Genomic DNA, 17,831 nt, shown 5'->3' on the forward strand with positions numbered 1-17,831 from the left:
GTCTCTTTTTCACAGCTTGTTTACTTTGCATATAAATTCTATAAAATATGCTTAATGACAGTGACAATTAATCATTCACACAGACCTGATTTTTGTGACAACAAAACAAAGTTTTATTTCTGTCTGTTTATTTAGTGATGTGCACCGAGATTAAAGCGAGATCAGAAATAATGACGGTAATTTTGAATCCTTTTGTTATTTCTTGACTAGGACATTGTTTCTATTTCTGTTTTACTCTTTTCAGTGTTTATAACTTTTCAGTGTTTATAACAGTGTTTATAACAATTGTTGATTTGTTCTGTTCTCATTGTATGACGAATTATGATGGCTGTTTGGTAGCCGTTTGCATACTATGCATACTCTCTCTCTCTCTTCATATGTGTGTGTGTGTGTGTGTGTACAACAGCTTTATGTTAATGTACAAATATGTTTATGTGGTTTCCATGGTTTTTGCATCTTCTTTAAGTGCGCGTCATTCCATCTCGGATTTGGACAAGACTGGTAAGCTCTCAACTTGCTCTCCGTCTGATATGATCAGGGTTTTTTGTGTGTTTTCTTGAGGTTTTGCGACGCTGCGTGTTAAAGGCCTAGCAGCCGTCATTTAGCCAATGTGAGCCACTCTGTAAGAGCAGGTGGGAGGGAACAGCTGCTTCTGTTGTAAACGTGCTTCCGACTTGGAAATTTCCTCGGTCGAGTGGGTTATCTGGCATTTCCCCTCTTGAGTTTTCTAAACACTAATTTTTGTCGATATTTTAAGTTTGTTAGTTGGACAGAGTTAAATTAGATGTCGAAAGTTACTCTTGTCTACTGGTGTTTGTTATTTAAAAGGAATCTGACAAGATGATTCAAATAAAAACAAACGGTCAAAAACTAATATTTGGCTCTCACTTATGCTAGTCTGTTTTTGAATGTAAACAAATCATCCAATCTAACACAATTTCTGATACTTGTTTGCTGAAAGTTTAGGCGATGGTATGAGGGCAGTGTTTAATATAGCGTTATTTAACTATAAGCTATAAGAGACTTAGAGCTTTTTATTGTCATTGTGCAGTTTTTTGCACAGCGAAATTGGGTATAATCTGTTAATGTGGCTTTTGTATTTAGTTGTTGTTGTCCAAACTCACTGTACTGCTACCTAACCAGTGTAGGATTGATGTAGTATTTAAGTTTTCTTTCCCTTTCCCTTTTTCCAAAATAACAATGAGTTGTTGTTGTTTTTTTTTTTTGTTTTGTTTTCAGTTCATAAACGTATGTGTCTATGTTCCTAATGCAGCTATGAACAATGACCATAGTTGACAGATCTTCAGAAAAGTCTGACCACGAGTCAGCCGGACTCGGACCTGGAGCTGCTGTGTACAACAGTACACCCTCCTCTGAGGACCAGCCCAAGGACCAAGGGGCTGGTCCTCAGAGTACACCCTCCTCTGAGGACCAGCCCAAGGACCAAGGGGCTGGTCCTCAGAGTACACCCTCCTCTGAGGACCAGCCCAAGGACCAAGGTCAGAGCAAAGCCTGGCTTTTTTTCAAAATGTCTTTTTAAGCTGTTTGAAGATTTTTATTGTCAGACAGAATAGTTTTCCAACTAGTTTTAGCAAATATGGAACCACACTTTTTAGCCATTATTTACCCATATTTGTCAGAATTGGTTTTAGTAACGTACAGCTAATCTTTTTGCTTCTGCTTTCACACAAGTTTGACAACTGCTTTTGTGGGTGTTGTGTTGCTGCTTCCCTTCTCCGTTCATTCATCCAGTTATGTAATGCATCCAGCTTTGCATGATCAGTCACTTCAGCTCGTGATGCAATTGCTGTTTTTATATAAAGACCGGCAGCCCAACTTGTTTAGCAGAAACAAAGGAGAAGGCAAATTGTCCTATCTTTCTTCCTGAGGCTGTTTAGGAGTTTTTCACAGTGGCCAGAATCACATTATATAACTGTTAATAGTTGTAGCTATTACTGTGATGTCCTGACATGACTTTGCCATGTGCCAGTGTGTGGTTGTATAAGTAAGGTGGCATTAAATTATCTCCTTTTTAAAATGTATTGAAACAGATTTTTAGTAATAATTGTGGCTCTGTGTGTCAGTGATCAGCAGTGGCGATGGAATTGACTTGCCCCAGAAGGTGCTGTTCTCACCAGATCGGCTCAGCCTAAATTGGGCCCAGGTTCACCTCATTGGTGCAGGCCTCCAGAACATGGGGAACACCTGCTTCCTCAACTCAGCCCTGCAGTGTCTCAGCTACACCCCTCCTTTAGCAAACTACATGCTGACGCGGGAGCACTCCAAAACATGTAAGTTTATTTCACCAACAGTGGTGTTACGCAGTCCTGCGCTGATTCTCACATTGTATCACTCCTTACTCACTCAGTATTTTGTCTCTGTCTCTGCTGCAGGTCATGAGCCAGGGTTCTGTATGATGTGTACCATGCAAAACCACATCATTCAGGTTTTTACCAACTCTGGGAATGTCATTAAGCCCATTGGTGTACTCAATGAGCTTGGGTGTAAGTGGATGACTGTTGTTGCTGTGCTCTGTGCAAAGTGTTTACCTATATTTTAATGATAGGAGGCGCTGTGTGACTGTTTACCTTTTGTAATTTTGGAGGGAAATAATCTGGAGGGATTTTGAATTCTGTTTTTAAATAAGTGTAAACTTGCATTTAACTGTGGTATCCTTTACAATAATTCACCTCCTGCTTTGTTTTTTGGTTCTGTTTTTCCTCGTTCCCCTCACACAGGGATTGCAAACCACTTCCGCTATGGAAGCCAGGAAGATGCTCATGAATTCCTGCGGTGCACAGTGGATGCTATGCAAAGGTCCTGCTTACCTGGAACCAAGTGAGTGTCATTTTACATTGCATGCATTCTAAACAAGTTAAACACACAAAAATATTTTTACTTGGGCTTGACAGTGTTTGCACTTTATTATGTAGTAAGATCCATAATTAGCTACGTAGAGGTAACACCGTGACAGTAGGAGAATATGAAATAAATCCTTTATCCTGTTTTTCAGGAAGTGCAGTTTATACTAGTTCCTTTTAACTATTAATGCTTCAATTGCTGAGAGTATTTTTCAGAAATGCAGATTCCTCAGTCTCTTGCCTGACTGACACCTCAGTTTACATACTAGGCAAGCCACTTGATATAATACCTCATTATTATATCAAGTTTTTTAATGAACTTGACTGCTCCAACACAGAAAGTATTCTTACACTGGGTGTGGTAGCTTGTTTTGGTAACAGGGCTTGAAAAGATCAGAAGCGGCTTAAACGTGTAGTAAAACAGGTGTCTGGGATTATGGCAGAGAGCTGCCAGACTTAGTGTCTAGTATAGATTTCTTCTGAGGCAACAGGGTAAGCAGTGTGAGCAGGAGCACTCAACCCCTCAGGTCATCTCTTATTCACCCTAATGGCATTAGTGCTATTATTGCAGCAGCAAAATTCAGAAAATCCAGGTTTTTCTATGTGTTACTATAGAGCTTCGAAGTCTATGTGCACATTTAACCAAAACTACACGTTTAACAGATGCACTGGGCTGAGTGTTGTGCTTCTTGTTAGACTCCTAAAAATAATTTATTAATTCATTTATTTTTTTAAGAACCTAAAGTGTCAATTCTCATCAAATCAATTCTTCCCGTGTAGCAGCAGATGGCCTCTTAAGTAATTAATCGTGCTCCAATTCCTCCTATTGTCTTTTCTGCTACTTGAATACTGTAAAGTGATTGTCTGGTTCCAAAATGCTAAAAAATAAATGGTCAGTCAGTTAATTGTTGCACTGTCCTTATTAGTTAACTTTTGTGCTTTATCTTTTTATTATAGATTGGACAGGCAAACGCAGGCAACCTCTTTCATCCATCAAGTGTTTGGCGGGTACCTAAGATCCAGAGGTAAGTCACTGTTTTTTAAGGTTTGATTTATTTTTCTTTTATTTGTCTTTTTATGTCTTACAGCTTGTGTGATACTCATAGCACTGATTTCTGTTTCAGTTAAATGTTTAAACTGCAAAGCTGTCTCAGATACATTTGACCCTTTTCTGGATGTCACTCTGGAAATTAAGGTAATTGGACAACATTCAAAGTGACGTTGCTACTATGTATTCTCTGCATTATGGAGTGTGAGGTTTTTCCTCTCTCTCTCTGTTCATATAGACTGCTCCAAATGTCTCCAAAGCTCTGGAGCAGTTTGTCAAGCCAGAACAGCTGGGTGGTGAAAATGCTTATAAATGCACCAAGTAAGTCAAAGAGATGCCAAACCATGATGAGTTTTAGTGTTTAGGTGTGATTTTTGTCAACAAGCTGAATGTTTGTTTCCTTCAGGTGCAACAAAATGGTAACGGCCTCAAAAAGATTTACAATCCATCGCAGCGCCAATGTGCTCACCATCTCACTCAAACGCTTTGCAGACTTCAGTGGAGGCAAAATCACAAAGGCAAATGGCCAATAGTGTCTGCTTAAGTCATAAAGATACATGACAGATGCTTTGTTTTATTATAAAACAGGATATTTGCATGTAATGTTTGAATTTTTTTGTTTGGTGGTCATCAGGATGTGAAGTATTTGGAGCATCTGGATCTGCGGCCCTTCATGTCGCAGTCCCACGGGGAGCCCCAGCTCTACAGGCTGTATGCTGTGCTGGTTCACTCTGGATTGAGTTGTCATACTGGACACTATTTCTGCTATATTAAGGTACTGGCTGTGCCCGAATCTGTTTGAATGCTGCTGTTGCGTAGTACAAACAAACAAACACCATAAACAACACATTTCAGCAGAAAACTACTTTGTATGCATTGAAAGAAAGAAAAAAAAGACCCCTATATAACCATAAGATTCTTCTTTTTAGCTCAAATTCAATTCAGAAACTGAATCTGCTGTGTCACATCTCTCTCATTCTGTCTCACAGGCCAGCAATGAGCAGTGGTTTCAGATGAATGACTCGTCCGTGTCAGTCAGTGACATTAGCACTGTTCTCAACCAGCAGGCCTATGTCCTCTTCTACATCAAGTGAGTAAACATCGGTATTTTTAAACATTCTAGGCTTATTCCTTCAGTAGAACTTTTCCCATCATTATTTAATAATGTAGACATGTTTATTCTCACTTTTCTTGTAGAAAATGTATTATTATAACCTAATGTTATAATGTTGATGCTTTGTCATGGTTAATATTCTTTTTTCCATGTCATCAGGTGCACAGATGTGGGAAAAACTGGGGACTACAGCCACTTGAACCATAACGCTGGCATATCTGGTCAGGCATCTCCCCAGCCGGTGGTGAGCCCAGGCACCATCGCCACCATGCCTCACAACAGTGTTGGCTTCATAGGTCCCCAGCTGCCACCACACATGAACAAGGTACTTCCTCACCTGAGGGTACTGATAATGTTGTTGTTTTTGTTAAACCCAGTGTTTCATGCAAAATACATTTGTACCTTTCAATTGTGTCTGTTTGAAAAGAATGAAATGATATCATATATTCCTTATTGGCCTACATTTGTACAAAATTCCAAATTATATACACAAAGTCATAGAAATCACTGCTCCAATTGGTCATCATGATTTTAATATTCTCTTTTTCCATAACAATGAAATACGCCTTGGACAAATATGACACGTCAATATTTCATTAGTGTTGTCACATCACATCCTGTAAGCATCGTCTGTCTGTGTCCTTTCTCTGGAAATTAATATTTCCAGCCAATATAGGCAATCCATCAACATGGCTGGAGAGTTGGTAGTTATATGCAGTCTGTATAAGTGTGGTTAATCCAATGAAGATTTGTAAGGAGATGGCAGTTACTGTGAATTTACAGCAGTTACACAGTGATTAGTAATAAACAGAGCCAGTGAGAGTGAGTGGATATAAGAAAGTCAGTGACTCAGGTGTGTCGATTGGTTCTGTTTGTGAGACTGGAGGAGACGTAGAAATCTTTTGTTTTAAATCTTAGTTAGGAAGATTCCTGTTTGAAAACAAGCACTTTTTGTGAGAAATACAAGAAGTACATCTGCAGAAAGCACACAGTTACATTCTGTCCATCATGTGGACAAAATCGAAAATGTTGAGCATTGAAAAACTGAGAACGTTGGGCAAGTTCAAAATACGTGTTTGTAAGAACGAAAAACCAAATTGTTCCTAAAATAGTTATGGAAAGTCACTGTTGTATGTCTGTGTTCTACATGTTTATCTGATGGAAAATAAAGGTGCTATTGTTTTATTGCAGTTTCTTGACAATTCTGAGTGGATTTACACAGTATGGGTCAAAATGACCCGCAACAAAATCAATGTCACTTTTTTGTTTTTCAACATAATACAAGGGTTAATTTCCAAAACTTCCATATGATCTTCAATTTGTAGCAGATCCACTATCACACAGCAGCTGGAGCAGTTTCAAATGGAGGTCAGTCCACTGCTGCCACCTGTGGCCAAGTACCAAGCCTACCATAGCCTACTACTAGATTAACTTGCTATGATGACATTGAGTAGAGGCTGAGTGGCTGCACTTACCCCTGGTACATCCAAATCTACCCACAAACATGTTGAAAGATGCAATGGCAGCAATGTGGCTTGTCAACACTGAAAACAATCAGTAAGCAAAGACAACAGGGATCACTTTTTTCTGTTTATTTAACATGCACAACATTTGTAGTCGCCTTCTGCACAGGGGAAGTCCACACACACTGTGTGGTACCACTTTCCACAGAAGGTGCATTCAATCTACAAGACTGAATGAGAAAGTCAGGGTCATTGTCTGACTGTTTATTACTAATCACTGTGTAACTGCTGTACATTCACAGTAACTGCCATCTCCTTACAAATGTTTATTAGATTAACCACACTTATACAGACTGTATATAACAACCAACTCTAAAATGTTTGTTCGCAGAGAAAAGACACAGACTACGGTAACGACATGTGATGTTACAAAACTAGTGAAATATTAGTGTCATTTCATTCATTTCAAAGGTTTATTTGCATGACGCACAAACAGACACAATTGAAAGGTACAAATGTATTGTGCATGAAACGAATTCAGACGTGCTGCAGATGTGTGTCACAAGTTGATCTGGCTGTAGGCTGTGGCACTTGGCCAGTGGTGGCACTGGTTGACTCGAGTCCATGTTAGTGCACACAAAGTAAACTGCTCGCTTTAGTTGTGAAGCAAAAACGCTGAATTCGGAGAAACAAACCGTGTGAGGGGAACGATAACGACAACAAGAGTCTCCCGATCGTTTACTCTTGTTGTCCTGTGAACAACATCGGCATGGTGTTAATTGTTTGCTGTTTTCGCGATCGCGTCGCGCATGAGGATAACCCTAGGTAAACTCGCCACATTTTTAAACATTTTGTTGTTCAACAGCATCAAGACTGACGGAGTGTGTTTGAGATAACCTCACAAGTGTCACAGATGACACATTTGGCGTTTTTTTGCTAGTCTGTAGGTAGCAGCTCCTGAAACGGAAGTCTGCCACACATCTGTTCGACTAACGCCAGTTGATCTAAACGCCAGTAGATCTGGAACACCGGCAGCCTCGCCTCTGTCAGTGCGCCTCAGGGCGGCTGTGGCTACAATTTAGCTTGCCATCACCAGTGTGTGTGAATGGGTGGATGACTGAACGTGTAAAGTGCTTTGGGGTCCTTAGGGACTAAGTAAAGCGCTATACAAATACAGGCCATTTACTTAATGCTGAAATCTAATCTATTGTATTAAATGGGTATGCTTGTAGTTTGGGTAATTTTGTTATGTCAACAAGTTCTGTTTTAAAACTTAATCTCTTGTTAACTGTTCAGATTGCTGAGGTGATTGATGATCGACCTGAGGAAGTGAAACAGATGGAAGTTTTTAGGACCAGCAACAGATGGAAAGCAATTGGAGGTAAATAAGAAGTCACAGAAGTAGGAGGGATTTGTGCAATATTAAGTTAAGACTGTTGTTTACTATAGTTTTACTTCCTCTCCTAAAAGTGGATCAAAATGATGACACAGAGGAAGGAAATGGAAAAGAACATCAAAATACAGAGGCTGGCTCATTAAGCAGAGGTCGACATGACTCACCCGAGTTGTCTTCAAAGAGAAGAGGACAGGATTCTCCTGTCAAAAAGACCCGGCATGACTCTCCAGACATCTCTCCACCAAAGAGAAGTCGGAAGTACTCTCCGGATGTCTCTCCTCCCAGGAGAAGACGTCACGACTCTCCTGATGTCTCTCCTCCCAGGAGAAGACGTCATGACTCTCCAGATGTCTCTCCTCCCAGGAGAAGACGTCATGACTCTCCAGATGTCTCTCCTCCCAGGACTAGACCTCATGACTCTCCAGATGTCTCTCCTCCCAAGAGAAGACGCCACGACTCTCCAGATGTCTCTCCTCCCAGGAGAAGACGTCATGACTCTCCAGATGTCTCTCCTCCCAGGACTAGACCTGATGACTCTCCAGATGTCTCTCCTCCCAGGAGAAGACGTCATGACTCTCCAGATGTCTCTCCTCCCAGGACAAGACGTCACGACTCTCCTGATGTCTCTCCTCCCAGGACTAGACCTCACGACTCTCCAGATGTCTCTCCTCCCAAGAGAAGACGCCACGACTCTCCAGATGTCTCTCCTCCCAGGAGAAGACGTCATGACTCTCCAGATGTCTCTCCTCCCAGGACAAGACGTCACGACTCTCCTGATGTCTCTCCTCCCAGGACTAGACCTCATGACTCTCCAGATGTCTCTCCTCCCAAGAGAAGACGTCATGACTCTCCAGATGTCTCTCCTCACAGGACTAGACCTCACGACTCTCCAGATGTCTCTCCTCCCAGGAGAAGACGTCACGACTCTCCTGATGTCTCTCCTCACAGGACTAGACCTCACGACTCTCCAGATGTCTCTCCTCCCAGGAGAAGAAGTCATGACTCTCCAGATGTCTCTCCTCCCAGGACTAGACATCACAACTCTCCAGATGTCTCTCCTCCCAAGAGAAGACGTCACGACTCTCCTGATGTCTCTCCTCCCAGGAGAAGACATCACGACTCTCCTGATGTCTCTCCTCCCAGGAGAAGACGTCATGACTCTCCAGATGTCTCTCCTCCCAAGAGAAGACGTCACGACTCTCCAGATGTCTCTCCTCCCAAGAGAAGACGCCATGACTCCCCAGACTTGTCACCACCAAGACAGTGTTCAGGAAAGTCAGAAAAAATGCAAAGTAAAGGTCAGTGATCCATTTAAATTGTAAAGTGGAATCTGGTGTGGCATATGAATAAAAGTAAAAAGCAGAGACCCATTTAACATGAGTTTTGAATTGAAATTTATTTTAAAGACATAGCTTGATCTAATAATAAATCTTTAATTTTTGTTCAAAAGGCATTACAAAATGAAAATTAACAAATTAACTGTGTCTTTGTCAGATTCAGCCTCCAACAAAAGCAAGCTCAGCTCATCCTTGTTAAGTAAAAAACGCTCACCGGATCCTCATCGGTCAGCGGTGGCTAAGAAGGGTCAGAATAGACATGATTCAGACTCGGATCCGTCTCCCCCGAGGAAAAGGCCCCTGAAGGGAAACGCCTCAGACTCCGACCAATCTCCCCCAAGGAGGCCCTCAAAAACTAAACGGGGCTCAGACTCTGACCAGTCTCCACCCAGGGGGCAGCCACCGAGTGGAAGGGACTCGGATGGAGATTTGTCACCACCTCGTAGGCCAGGCCAGTCACAGGTAAGCAGACTGTGTTGGAACAAAGATTAATGTCAAATCTGATTTCACTCAAATGTTATATTTTTCAATTGTCTTTTTTTTTTTTATAACCAGGGCCAAAGGATGCTATCTGGTGGAAAGGCAGGCCTGGTTTCTGTGGACATTCTAAGGAAAGAGCAAAAGGAGAACAGACGCAGAGAAAAACACAATCAGCCACTTGAAGGTTTCATCAACTTTTCTCTCTTAAGATTTTTTTACACCCATTGATTGAAGAGCTTCATACAGCTTTGCATCTCATTTCAGCTTATCATCTATATTGTCGTATTTTATTTAGTCCTAAAATTAAATAATGAAGTTTCTACATACTTACCCATTCATCCCCTTTGACCAGATGAATCGCGTAACGCTCAGACGATTTTCAGAGACAAAAGTGGCAAAAGCAGGGATCTGAATTCAGAGAGAAATGAACAGAAAAAGAAAGCTGGTGAAAAAGCGGCAACAGACGAGAAATACGCTCAGTGGGGAAAACGGTAAATGTGCATGATCATTTCAAATATCACAGTTTATGTGATTATATCCACATAAAAAATTATAAAAGTGGTTCAATGGTTTATGTTAAAATGTATGTATAGGTTGGCACAGATCCAGATGCATCACCAGAAACTTAAGGAAGCGCTGCGCGAAGCCCTTAAGCCACTTGAGGATCTTGACCGCATGTTGAGAGAACAGGAAAGAGAAGGCGATCCTATGGCTGCAATGCGCAGGCGTAAAAAGGACCGTGGCACAAAAACACAAGATGTTTAACATTACATATGTTTTATTTTATTTATGACTTTATTTTATTTCACCAGGTCAATCCTTGTAAGAAGCTTTTAAATAGCAGCAGTTTTGCTTTTGCTACTGTTTGTATTTTTATTTATTTGTATGTTTGTTTTGATTTTTGTAGAGAAACCTCGATATAAAGGCCCTGCTCCACCTCCAAACCGGTTCAATATTCCACCGGGGTACCGCTGGGACGGAGTTGACAGGTAGAGTTTGTGCATCGGTGACAGAGGAAAACTGTTGAGGACAGAACTGTAGTTTAATATTGAATGTTTTTAATACACACATCAGTTTGTCATTTTGCACATTAATGGTAAAGAAATTGTGATAATTTTTTTCCACGTCTATATTAAATTTGCGCCTAATTGAATGGATTGTCTTTGGCCTTTTAGCTTGTCGTATCATAATTAATAGGGTTATTTTATTTGTGTCTTGCAGGTCAAATGGTTTTGAACAGAAACGCTACCAGAGGATGGCAGATAAAAAGGCTGTGCAGGAAGCGGCCTATAAATGGAGTGTGGAGGATATGTAAAGGCTTTCAGAAAATGATGAATCTGGAGCAGAGCTAAAGAGCACACCTTCTCAACCTTTATGTATAATTGTTATGCTGTTAGAACAACAAGACTAGATGCATCTACGCAGCAAAAGTTCTTTTTTAAATAAACTACATAGAAGAATTTGTTTCACCTTTCCAAACCCTTTTGATACTGTACCATGTGTATCAGATGGAACTGTACAGAAAAATGAAGTGAAGCATGTTCACAATTTTTGTAAGAAGTTATTCACCGTGGAGCAGAAGCTGTTGTGGTTTCAGTGTTTTATTAAAGAATGTTTTTGTAATGCATTGTCCCAAGAGTGTTCAGGCACCTGTAACTTGGATAGCATTTGACATTCAGTCTTTTTAGATAATTTTATACACTTACCACCCATTTTATTAGGCAACAGTAACTCAAATAACCGCTTGTTACAACCAACATATTTTGGTCCTGGACATAGAAATAGAGACATGTCCCTCATGACTCCAAAATGAAACGTAGTGCACAGCAACCAAATGCTGAAAGAGAGTGTCCACAGCTGACTGTCGATGGTATGGTATAGCTGTGAGGGTTTTGTGTACAAGATAAATGCACATTTGAGAGTTCTGTGGTGTAGCTAAAAAAGACTGACCTACAGAGATGTGAAAAAAGCGGCATTCAAATAAGTCATTCCTTGCCATATTAATCAGGGAGTACATACACTGACAGGATGCTGTGACTCTCACAGTGAGGGAATCAGGTTGGGCTCTAATATTTTTTCTAGCAATGTCCGATTCAGTCTAACATCTGTAAAAGTTTTAAGGCACTTTCCACCAGCACTGTCAAAAAGAATTATGGAAGAATGATTTGTAGAATCAAGGAATCGGTGTCCTGGTTGCACATGCTAGACCAATGGCTTAATAACACAACAATGCTATTGCCTTTAATCTGTCACTATCTATGCTATTGATTATGGTGTAATTATATAAAATAAAATTTTTTTTAAAGTGACAGTATTGTGCAATGAATAAAAAGTTTTATTTATAAACTTTTTATTTTTATAAAAAGTATTATTTATTATTAATAATAATTAACCTTACTTCATACTTGCAAATTTGTCGACTGATGCTATAATTAATCTACGTTATCTATTTTTAATTTAAGTTTTAAGTTGGTCTAAGTATCTTAGCACAGCGGAACTCTAGTATCCTTAGTCGGGCGAGTAGGGGGACTTTAAAATGTGACACACTGGACCCCGTTTCATTACGGAATGTTTTTGTTGATGCACTTGGAAGAGTGAATAGATTCAGCGGTACTGGTGTGGTTTAACGCGTAATTGGCGACTAATGCAGAGAAATATTAGCCCTGAAAACTGTTTGTAAAGCCCGCCAGTCTCCTGTGCCATCGTTCTAGTTTAAAATGGCTGACTGGAGTCCGATAGCGAAGGTGTACGACCCGCTGAAAGCTGGTAGCATCGACGGCACAGACGTGGAACCCCATGATCGAGCGGTCTGGAGGGCCATGGGTGCCCGGTACAAGCCCAACAAAGGCGTCGTTGGAGACCCACTGCTCACGCTTTTTGTGTCCCGCTTGAACCCACAGACCACCGAAGATAAACTACACAAAGTGTTCTCTAAGTACGGAGACATCCAGCGGCTCCGGCTGGTCCGGGACATTGTCACGGGTTTCTCCAAAGGATATGCCTTCATTGAGTACAAAGAGGAGCGATCTGTGGTCCGGGCCCGCCGGGACGCCAACAAGCTGGTGGTCGACCAGCATGAAGTGTTCGTGGATTTTGAGCAAGAGAGGACTCTTAAAGGATGGGTGCTGCGGCGGCTCGGCGGCGGGCTTGGAGGGAAAAAGGAATCCGGACAGCTGCGGTTCGGCGGCAGGGACAGGCCTTTCCGTAAACCCATCAATCTCGGGGTAGACCCGGTGCAGGAACGAGGTGGTGGTGGTGGAGGGAGGGAGTGGGACAGACCAAGCGGGAGAGCCAGAGACGATCGGGACCGACACAGAACAGAAGAGTGGGGCAACAGAGGAAGGAGAGATGACCGGGACAGAGGCCGAGAGTGGGATGACCGCAGGCACGGAGACAGGAGCAGGCACCGGGACCGGAGATGAAGCATGTGGCTGCACTTCAGCACTTCAGCTTTCAAAGGAGGACAGTGAATGAGTGTGTGACTTGGATAACTGTTTGTGTGAAAGGTTACTTTTTTGTATGCTGATATTCTTCAGATTGTACTGTATGGTAATCAGGACTCTGCCTGTGGCTGTCATATTCAGTTCTTCTCAGGGAAGTCTCAGGAATGACAAAGTAGGGTTGTTGTGTTTTGTTGGGGGGTTTTTTTTTTACAACTCTTTATTCTAGCGAAAAAATTACAATACGGGTGGTGTCCAGCCAAATGAGACTTACATCCATCATGTCAAACATGAGCGCCAGCAGCCAGAATCACTGCTTAAGAGTCCAATTGGATTGCTTTGGGAAATCGGAACTGTACTTTTATACAGTTATCATAAATATTATTACCCCACATATACAATTCAAATTTTATTTCTTGCAATTTAAGTCCCAACAGACTTTTTTCCCCATTTACTACAGAATGTTGTTTATCATGTAGATAAACTGAGACAAACAAAACTGCATTTCTTTTTCTGATATTAAGATATTCCAGGGATTAAATGCATAGTTAAACTTCTTTTCACTGACAGAAAGGGAAGTTTCGCTGGTCCGGCCCACTCAAGGTCAAAGGCTATATGTGACTCACAATGTAAAATGAGTTTGCAGTTTTGTTTTGTTTTTAAAAAAGCATAAGTTTAAGAGCACATTGTCAGCCCCATTTCTTTTTAAAAAATGTAAATCAGATTATATCATAAACAATAAAATTCGTCATTGTTTTGAAATCTAAGGTGTTACTGTTTGTCAAAGTGTTGCAACATGTTTAAGATTTCCCAAGTTGGGTTGTTTTCCAGTGTAGCCTCATGTGACCCCTGTTTTCAGAGTTGGTAATGATGTGTTGTGCAAGATTTATACTTGAGGGAAGAAAACTCAGTATTCAAACACATTTACTCCTTTTTCCATATACATGCAACTCAGGAATTTGAATCAAATGCTTACTCAGCTCTTACTCAGCCATCTGATCCTCGGTCCTGCCCAGTGAGGTCAATCAGCTTTCGGTTATGGGTCACTGGGTGGATTCTTAAACTGTGCACAAGTATTTCTGAAGTCATCAATATGAAAGATGACGGGAAATGAATCTCTTATTTCATTAAAAGGTAATTCTCTAATGTACCAGAAAAAAACAAGAGGTAGAACTGACTTTTATTTCCAAGTATGTTCTGAGTAGTAAGCTGTCAATTGTAGTGTTATTTATACGAAGAGACAATGAAGTTAGTGCAAACACATATACGTCAAACACACTGAAAACTGAGGCTTTTTTCCACTGGTTTGTGTTTATTACTGTATGATTATTGGGAATACATGCTGGGACAAGACAAATTTCAAGCATTTGTTAAATATGACTTTGACATTTAATATTAATCATGCATGTATGCAAACATGCAAGATGATTTCCACTGCCGCTTAGAAGTCATGCTTAGCTGGTCTTTGCCTTCCACCGTACCCGACATTCACGATGGGCCAGCCTGGGTAAGTCTCTCTTTGGACCGTGCTGAAGTTGATCCTGTGAATCAGAAGAATCAGAGCACGCAGACACAGAGTAGCTGCTCCCTACATGAAGGACACTGTGATGATGATAAACCTGCTCTCACCTGAACGCAGGGTTAATGCCAATGTTGTCAGGCTGCGGGAAAGCAGGTGTCCGCCTCCTGTGGCAGGAGGATGGGGGAGGGAAGTCTTTCTGATACTGAGACTGCATCTGGGCTGTTTCCTGTTCGTTTTTTGCTGCTGCTGACATGTGATCACGGTTGCCTTCTTGCTCATTCCCTCTCACTTCTCTGTCCTCGCGTCTGTTTCCTCTTCCTGTTTATCATGAGGATGCAGGAGGAGAATGGTGAGATTCCTGTTGTGTGTTACAGCCTGCTGAAGGGTAATCAGAACTTTGCTAAAGGCAGAATTTCATCAACAGTAATCACACTTTCCATAAATAAACTTTCTTACTTTCTTGATCATACTACATGTATTACACTATTTGCTTTTTTCATTTTAATCTTGAGAGAATAATACTTTATACATAAATGAGATGAAATGTTCTTATGAATATAAATCATTTGCTTTGGATGTCGCAGAGCTGTGTGAAGGACACGGGAACACATACACAAATAATTACTGCTGAGGGCAATCCAATCCTGTGTCTGTGAGTAAGAGTGGCAGGAATTTCACTGCACAGCAGAGAAAACAATATCACTCCTCCAGATGCTCTGTGTCTATAACAGCATTTTCACATTTAACCTTATATGGTCTTTCTTATGTTCTATTTGAGGTATTAAATACTTTATTACAGTGTTTTTCAGTTTAATGGCAGTGTAGGGTTTTTTTTTAATCTAAGCTTTAATCACAAAATCACCTTTATAATCTCTACCATCTCTGCCTTCTCACTCATAGCACACTGCCCAAACCATTTCCAAGACACACACATGCACTGAACAGAAAGCCACAGCCTTGCGTGCCATCATAATGAGTCTTATCTTTATACAGACATGATGAGTTTACTCTCTAGGGTGAGCCAAGTCTGTTGACCTTTGCCTGGATCTTGGTCTGGGATAGGCCTGAAGCAGAAAGCCTCACGTGATGTGGTCTCCATCTTAGCAGGTGTGTCCGGGTAGAGGAGGAATCCTAAAAAGGGTGAAACGTAGACTGTTGACTCTTGTTCCCCTTTTTTAAACCCACTACTTTGGAGTGATTCCAGTTAAATCAAATCAAATCAAATCACTTTTATTGTCACATCACATGTGCAGGTACATTGGTACAGCACATGTGAGTGAAATTCTTGTGTGCGAGCTTCACAAGCAACAGAGTTGTGCAAAATACAATAATGTAAACAAGCAAAACACAAGAATGGCTACATCTGAAACTAATAAATATATGTACAATATATAATAGTATATGCATTTCTGGATGTGTATACTAAATATTTTCCTACGTGTGTGTGTGTGTGTGTGTGTGTGTGTGTGTGTGTGTGTGTGTGTGTGTGTGTACACATATTTTACAAGTTTCACAGTTTCTGAAATCTTTCCAGTTAGGTCTCTTTTTCACAGCTTGTTTACTTTGCATATAAATTCTATAAAATATGCTTAATGACAGTGACAATTAATCATTCACACAGACCTGATTTTTGTGACAACAAAACAAAGTTTTATTTCTGTCTGTTTATTTAGTGATGTGCACCGAGATTAAAGCGAGATCAGAAATAATGACGGTAATTTTGAATCCTTTTGTTATTTCTTGACTAGGACATTGTTTCTATTTCTGTTTTACTCTTTTCAGTGTTTGAACTTTCTTTCTTTTTTTCCTTTGCCACTGAGCTTTTTTTGCAAACACTAATTTAGATGATTAAAGCTGACAGTGGAGGATTTGAGAGCATAAGTAACTTTATCTGTTGCTGGTATGAAGGAGCAGCAGGACTTTACCTGCCACTGTTGGTGGTTCGCCCCTTTTTATCCTCTGGTAGCGTTTCTGTTCAAAACCATTTGACCTGCAAGACACAAATAAAATAACCCTATTAATTATGATACGACAAGCTAAAAGGCCAAAGACAATCCATTCAATTAGGCGCAAATTTAATATAGACGTGGAAAAAAATGATCACAATTTCTTTACCATTAATGTGCAAAATGACAAACTGATGTGTGTATTAAAAACATTCAATATTAAACTACAGTTCTGTCCTCAACAGTTTTCCTCTGTCACCGATGCACAAACTCTACCTGTCAACTCCCAGCGGTACCCCGGTGGAATATTGAACCGGTTTGGAGGTGGAGCAGGGCCTTTATATCGAGGTTTCTCTACAAAAACTCAAAACAAACATACAAATAAATAAAAATACAAACAGTAGCAAAAACAAAACTGCTGCTATTTAAAAGCTTCTTACAAGGATTGACCTGGTGAAATAAAATAAAGTCATAAATAAAATAAAACATATGTAATGTTAAACATCTTGTGTTTTTGTGCCACGGTCCTTTTTACGCCTGCGCATTGCAGCCATAGGATCGCCTTCTCTTTCCTGTTCTCTCAACATGCGGTCAAGATCCTCAAGTGGCTTAAGGGCTTCGCGCAGCGCTTCCTTAAGTTTCTGGTGATGCATCTGGATCTGTGCCAACCTATACATACATTTTAACATAAACCATTGAACCACTTTTATAATTTTTTATGTGGATATAATCACATAAACTGTGATATTTGAAATGATCATGCACATTTACCGTTTTCCCCACTGAGCGTATTTCTCGTCTGTTGCCGCTTTTTCACCAGCTTTCTTTTTCTGTTCATTTCTCTCTGAAATCAGATCCCTGCTTTTGCCACTTTTGTCTCTGAAAATCGCCTGAGCGTTACGCGATTCATCTGGTCAAAGGGGATGAATGGGTAAGTATGTAGAAACTTCATTATTTAATTTTAGGACTAAATAAAATACGACAATATAGATGATAAGCTGAAATGAGATGCAAAGCTGTATGAAGCTCTTCAATCAATGGGTGTAAAAAAATCTTAAGAGAGAAAAGTTGATGAAACCTTCAAGTGGCTGATTGTGTTTTTCTCTGCGTCTGTTCTCCTTTTGCTCTTTCCTTAAAATGTCCACAGAAACCAGGCCTGCCTTTCCACCAGATAGCATCCTTTGGCCCTGGTTATAAAAAAAAAAAAGACAATTGAAAAATATA

The 17,831-nt window shown here is 40.5% G+C and overlaps 2 protein-coding genes and 1 pseudogene across 4 annotated transcripts; 2 read left to right on the plus strand and 1 right to left on the minus strand.

The window, feature by feature from the left end:
* The first annotated feature begins 215 nt into the window (after positions 1–215).
* On the plus strand, positions 216–11,977 carry LOC147320592 (uncharacterized). Of its 2 annotated transcripts, XM_086308697.1 has the most exons (19): positions 216–972; positions 1,274–1,499; positions 2,085–2,291; positions 2,394–2,504; positions 2,739–2,838; positions 3,819–3,886; positions 3,986–4,056; positions 4,148–4,230; positions 4,316–4,427; positions 4,544–4,684; positions 4,899–4,999; positions 5,183–5,348; positions 7,783–7,867; positions 7,957–9,180; positions 9,377–9,681; positions 9,775–9,883; positions 10,052–10,190; positions 10,293–10,688; positions 10,921–11,977. In XM_086308697.1, exons 2-18 carry the CDS (start codon positions 1,283–1,285, stop codon positions 10,462–10,464), a joined length of 3,411 nt encoding a protein of 1,136 aa, XP_086164823.1. In that variant the 5' UTR covers positions 216–972; positions 1,274–1,282; the 3' UTR covers positions 10,465–10,688; positions 10,921–11,977. The 2 variants fall into 2 exon arrangements, with proteins under 2 accessions (XP_086164823.1, XP_086164822.1); XM_086308696.1 differs by lacking the exons at positions 10,293–10,688; positions 10,921–11,977 and having other exon boundaries at positions 216–501; positions 9,377–10,117.
* A 75-nt stretch (positions 11,978–12,052) lies between these two features.
* Positions 12,053–13,920, plus strand: LOC147320593 (U11/U12 small nuclear ribonucleoprotein 35 kDa protein pseudogene; annotated as a pseudogene).
* A 494-nt stretch (positions 13,921–14,414) lies between these two features.
* On the minus strand, positions 14,415–17,797 carry LOC147320594 (uncharacterized). 2 transcript variants are annotated; one of them, XM_086308706.1, is made up of 7 exons: positions 17,686–17,797; positions 17,379–17,517; positions 16,884–17,276; positions 16,587–16,651; positions 15,670–15,792; positions 14,769–14,979; positions 14,415–14,680 (listed from the first exon to the last, which is right to left on the minus strand). In XM_086308706.1, exons 5-7 carry the CDS (start codon positions 15,758–15,760, stop codon positions 14,581–14,583), a joined length of 402 nt encoding a protein of 133 aa, XP_086164832.1. In that variant the 5' UTR covers positions 15,761–15,792; positions 16,587–16,651; positions 16,884–17,276; positions 17,379–17,517; positions 17,686–17,797; the 3' UTR covers positions 14,415–14,580. The 2 variants fall into 2 exon arrangements, with proteins under 2 accessions (XP_086164832.1, XP_086164833.1); XM_086308707.1 differs by having other exon boundaries at positions 14,417–14,680; positions 15,697–15,792.
* Between the last annotated feature and the right edge of the window lie 34 nt (positions 17,798–17,831).

Source organism: Aulonocara sp. 'chitande type north' Nkhata Bay, linkage group LG10, assembly GCF_057382095.1.
Source record: "Aulonocara sp. 'chitande type north' Nkhata Bay isolate Kocher_YH1m ecotype deep benthic linkage group LG10, A_spYH_male_GT1.1, whole genome shotgun sequence".
Lineage (NCBI taxonomy): Eukaryota > Metazoa > Chordata > Actinopteri > Cichliformes > Cichlidae > Aulonocara > Aulonocara sp. 'chitande type north' Nkhata Bay.

Bases quoted from the DNA above. Each gene is read 5' to 3' on its own strand.
- LOC147320594 (XM_086308706.1), bottom strand. From the start codon at position 15,760: ATGGAGACCACATCACGTGAGGCTTTCTGCTTCAGGCCTATCCCAGAC. The intron at 14,980-15,669 runs GTAAACTCATCA...CATGATAAACAG, and splicing joins GACTTGGCTCACCCTAGAGA to GAAGAGGAAACAGACGCGAG. The intron at 14,681-14,768 runs GTGAGAGCAGGT...TCTGATTCACAG, and splicing joins GGCATTAACCCTGCGTTCAG to GATCAACTTCAGCACGGTCC.
- LOC147320592 (XM_086308697.1), top strand. From the start codon at position 1,283: ATGACCATAGTTGACAGATCTTCAGAAAAGTCTGACCACGAGTCAGCC. The intron at 9,682-9,774 runs GTAAGCAGACTG...TTTTATAACCAG, and splicing joins GTAGGCCAGGCCAGTCACAG to GGCCAAAGGATGCTATCTGG. The intron at 9,884-10,051 runs GTTTCATCAACT...CCCTTTGACCAG, and splicing joins ACACAATCAGCCACTTGAAG to ATGAATCGCGTAACGCTCAG.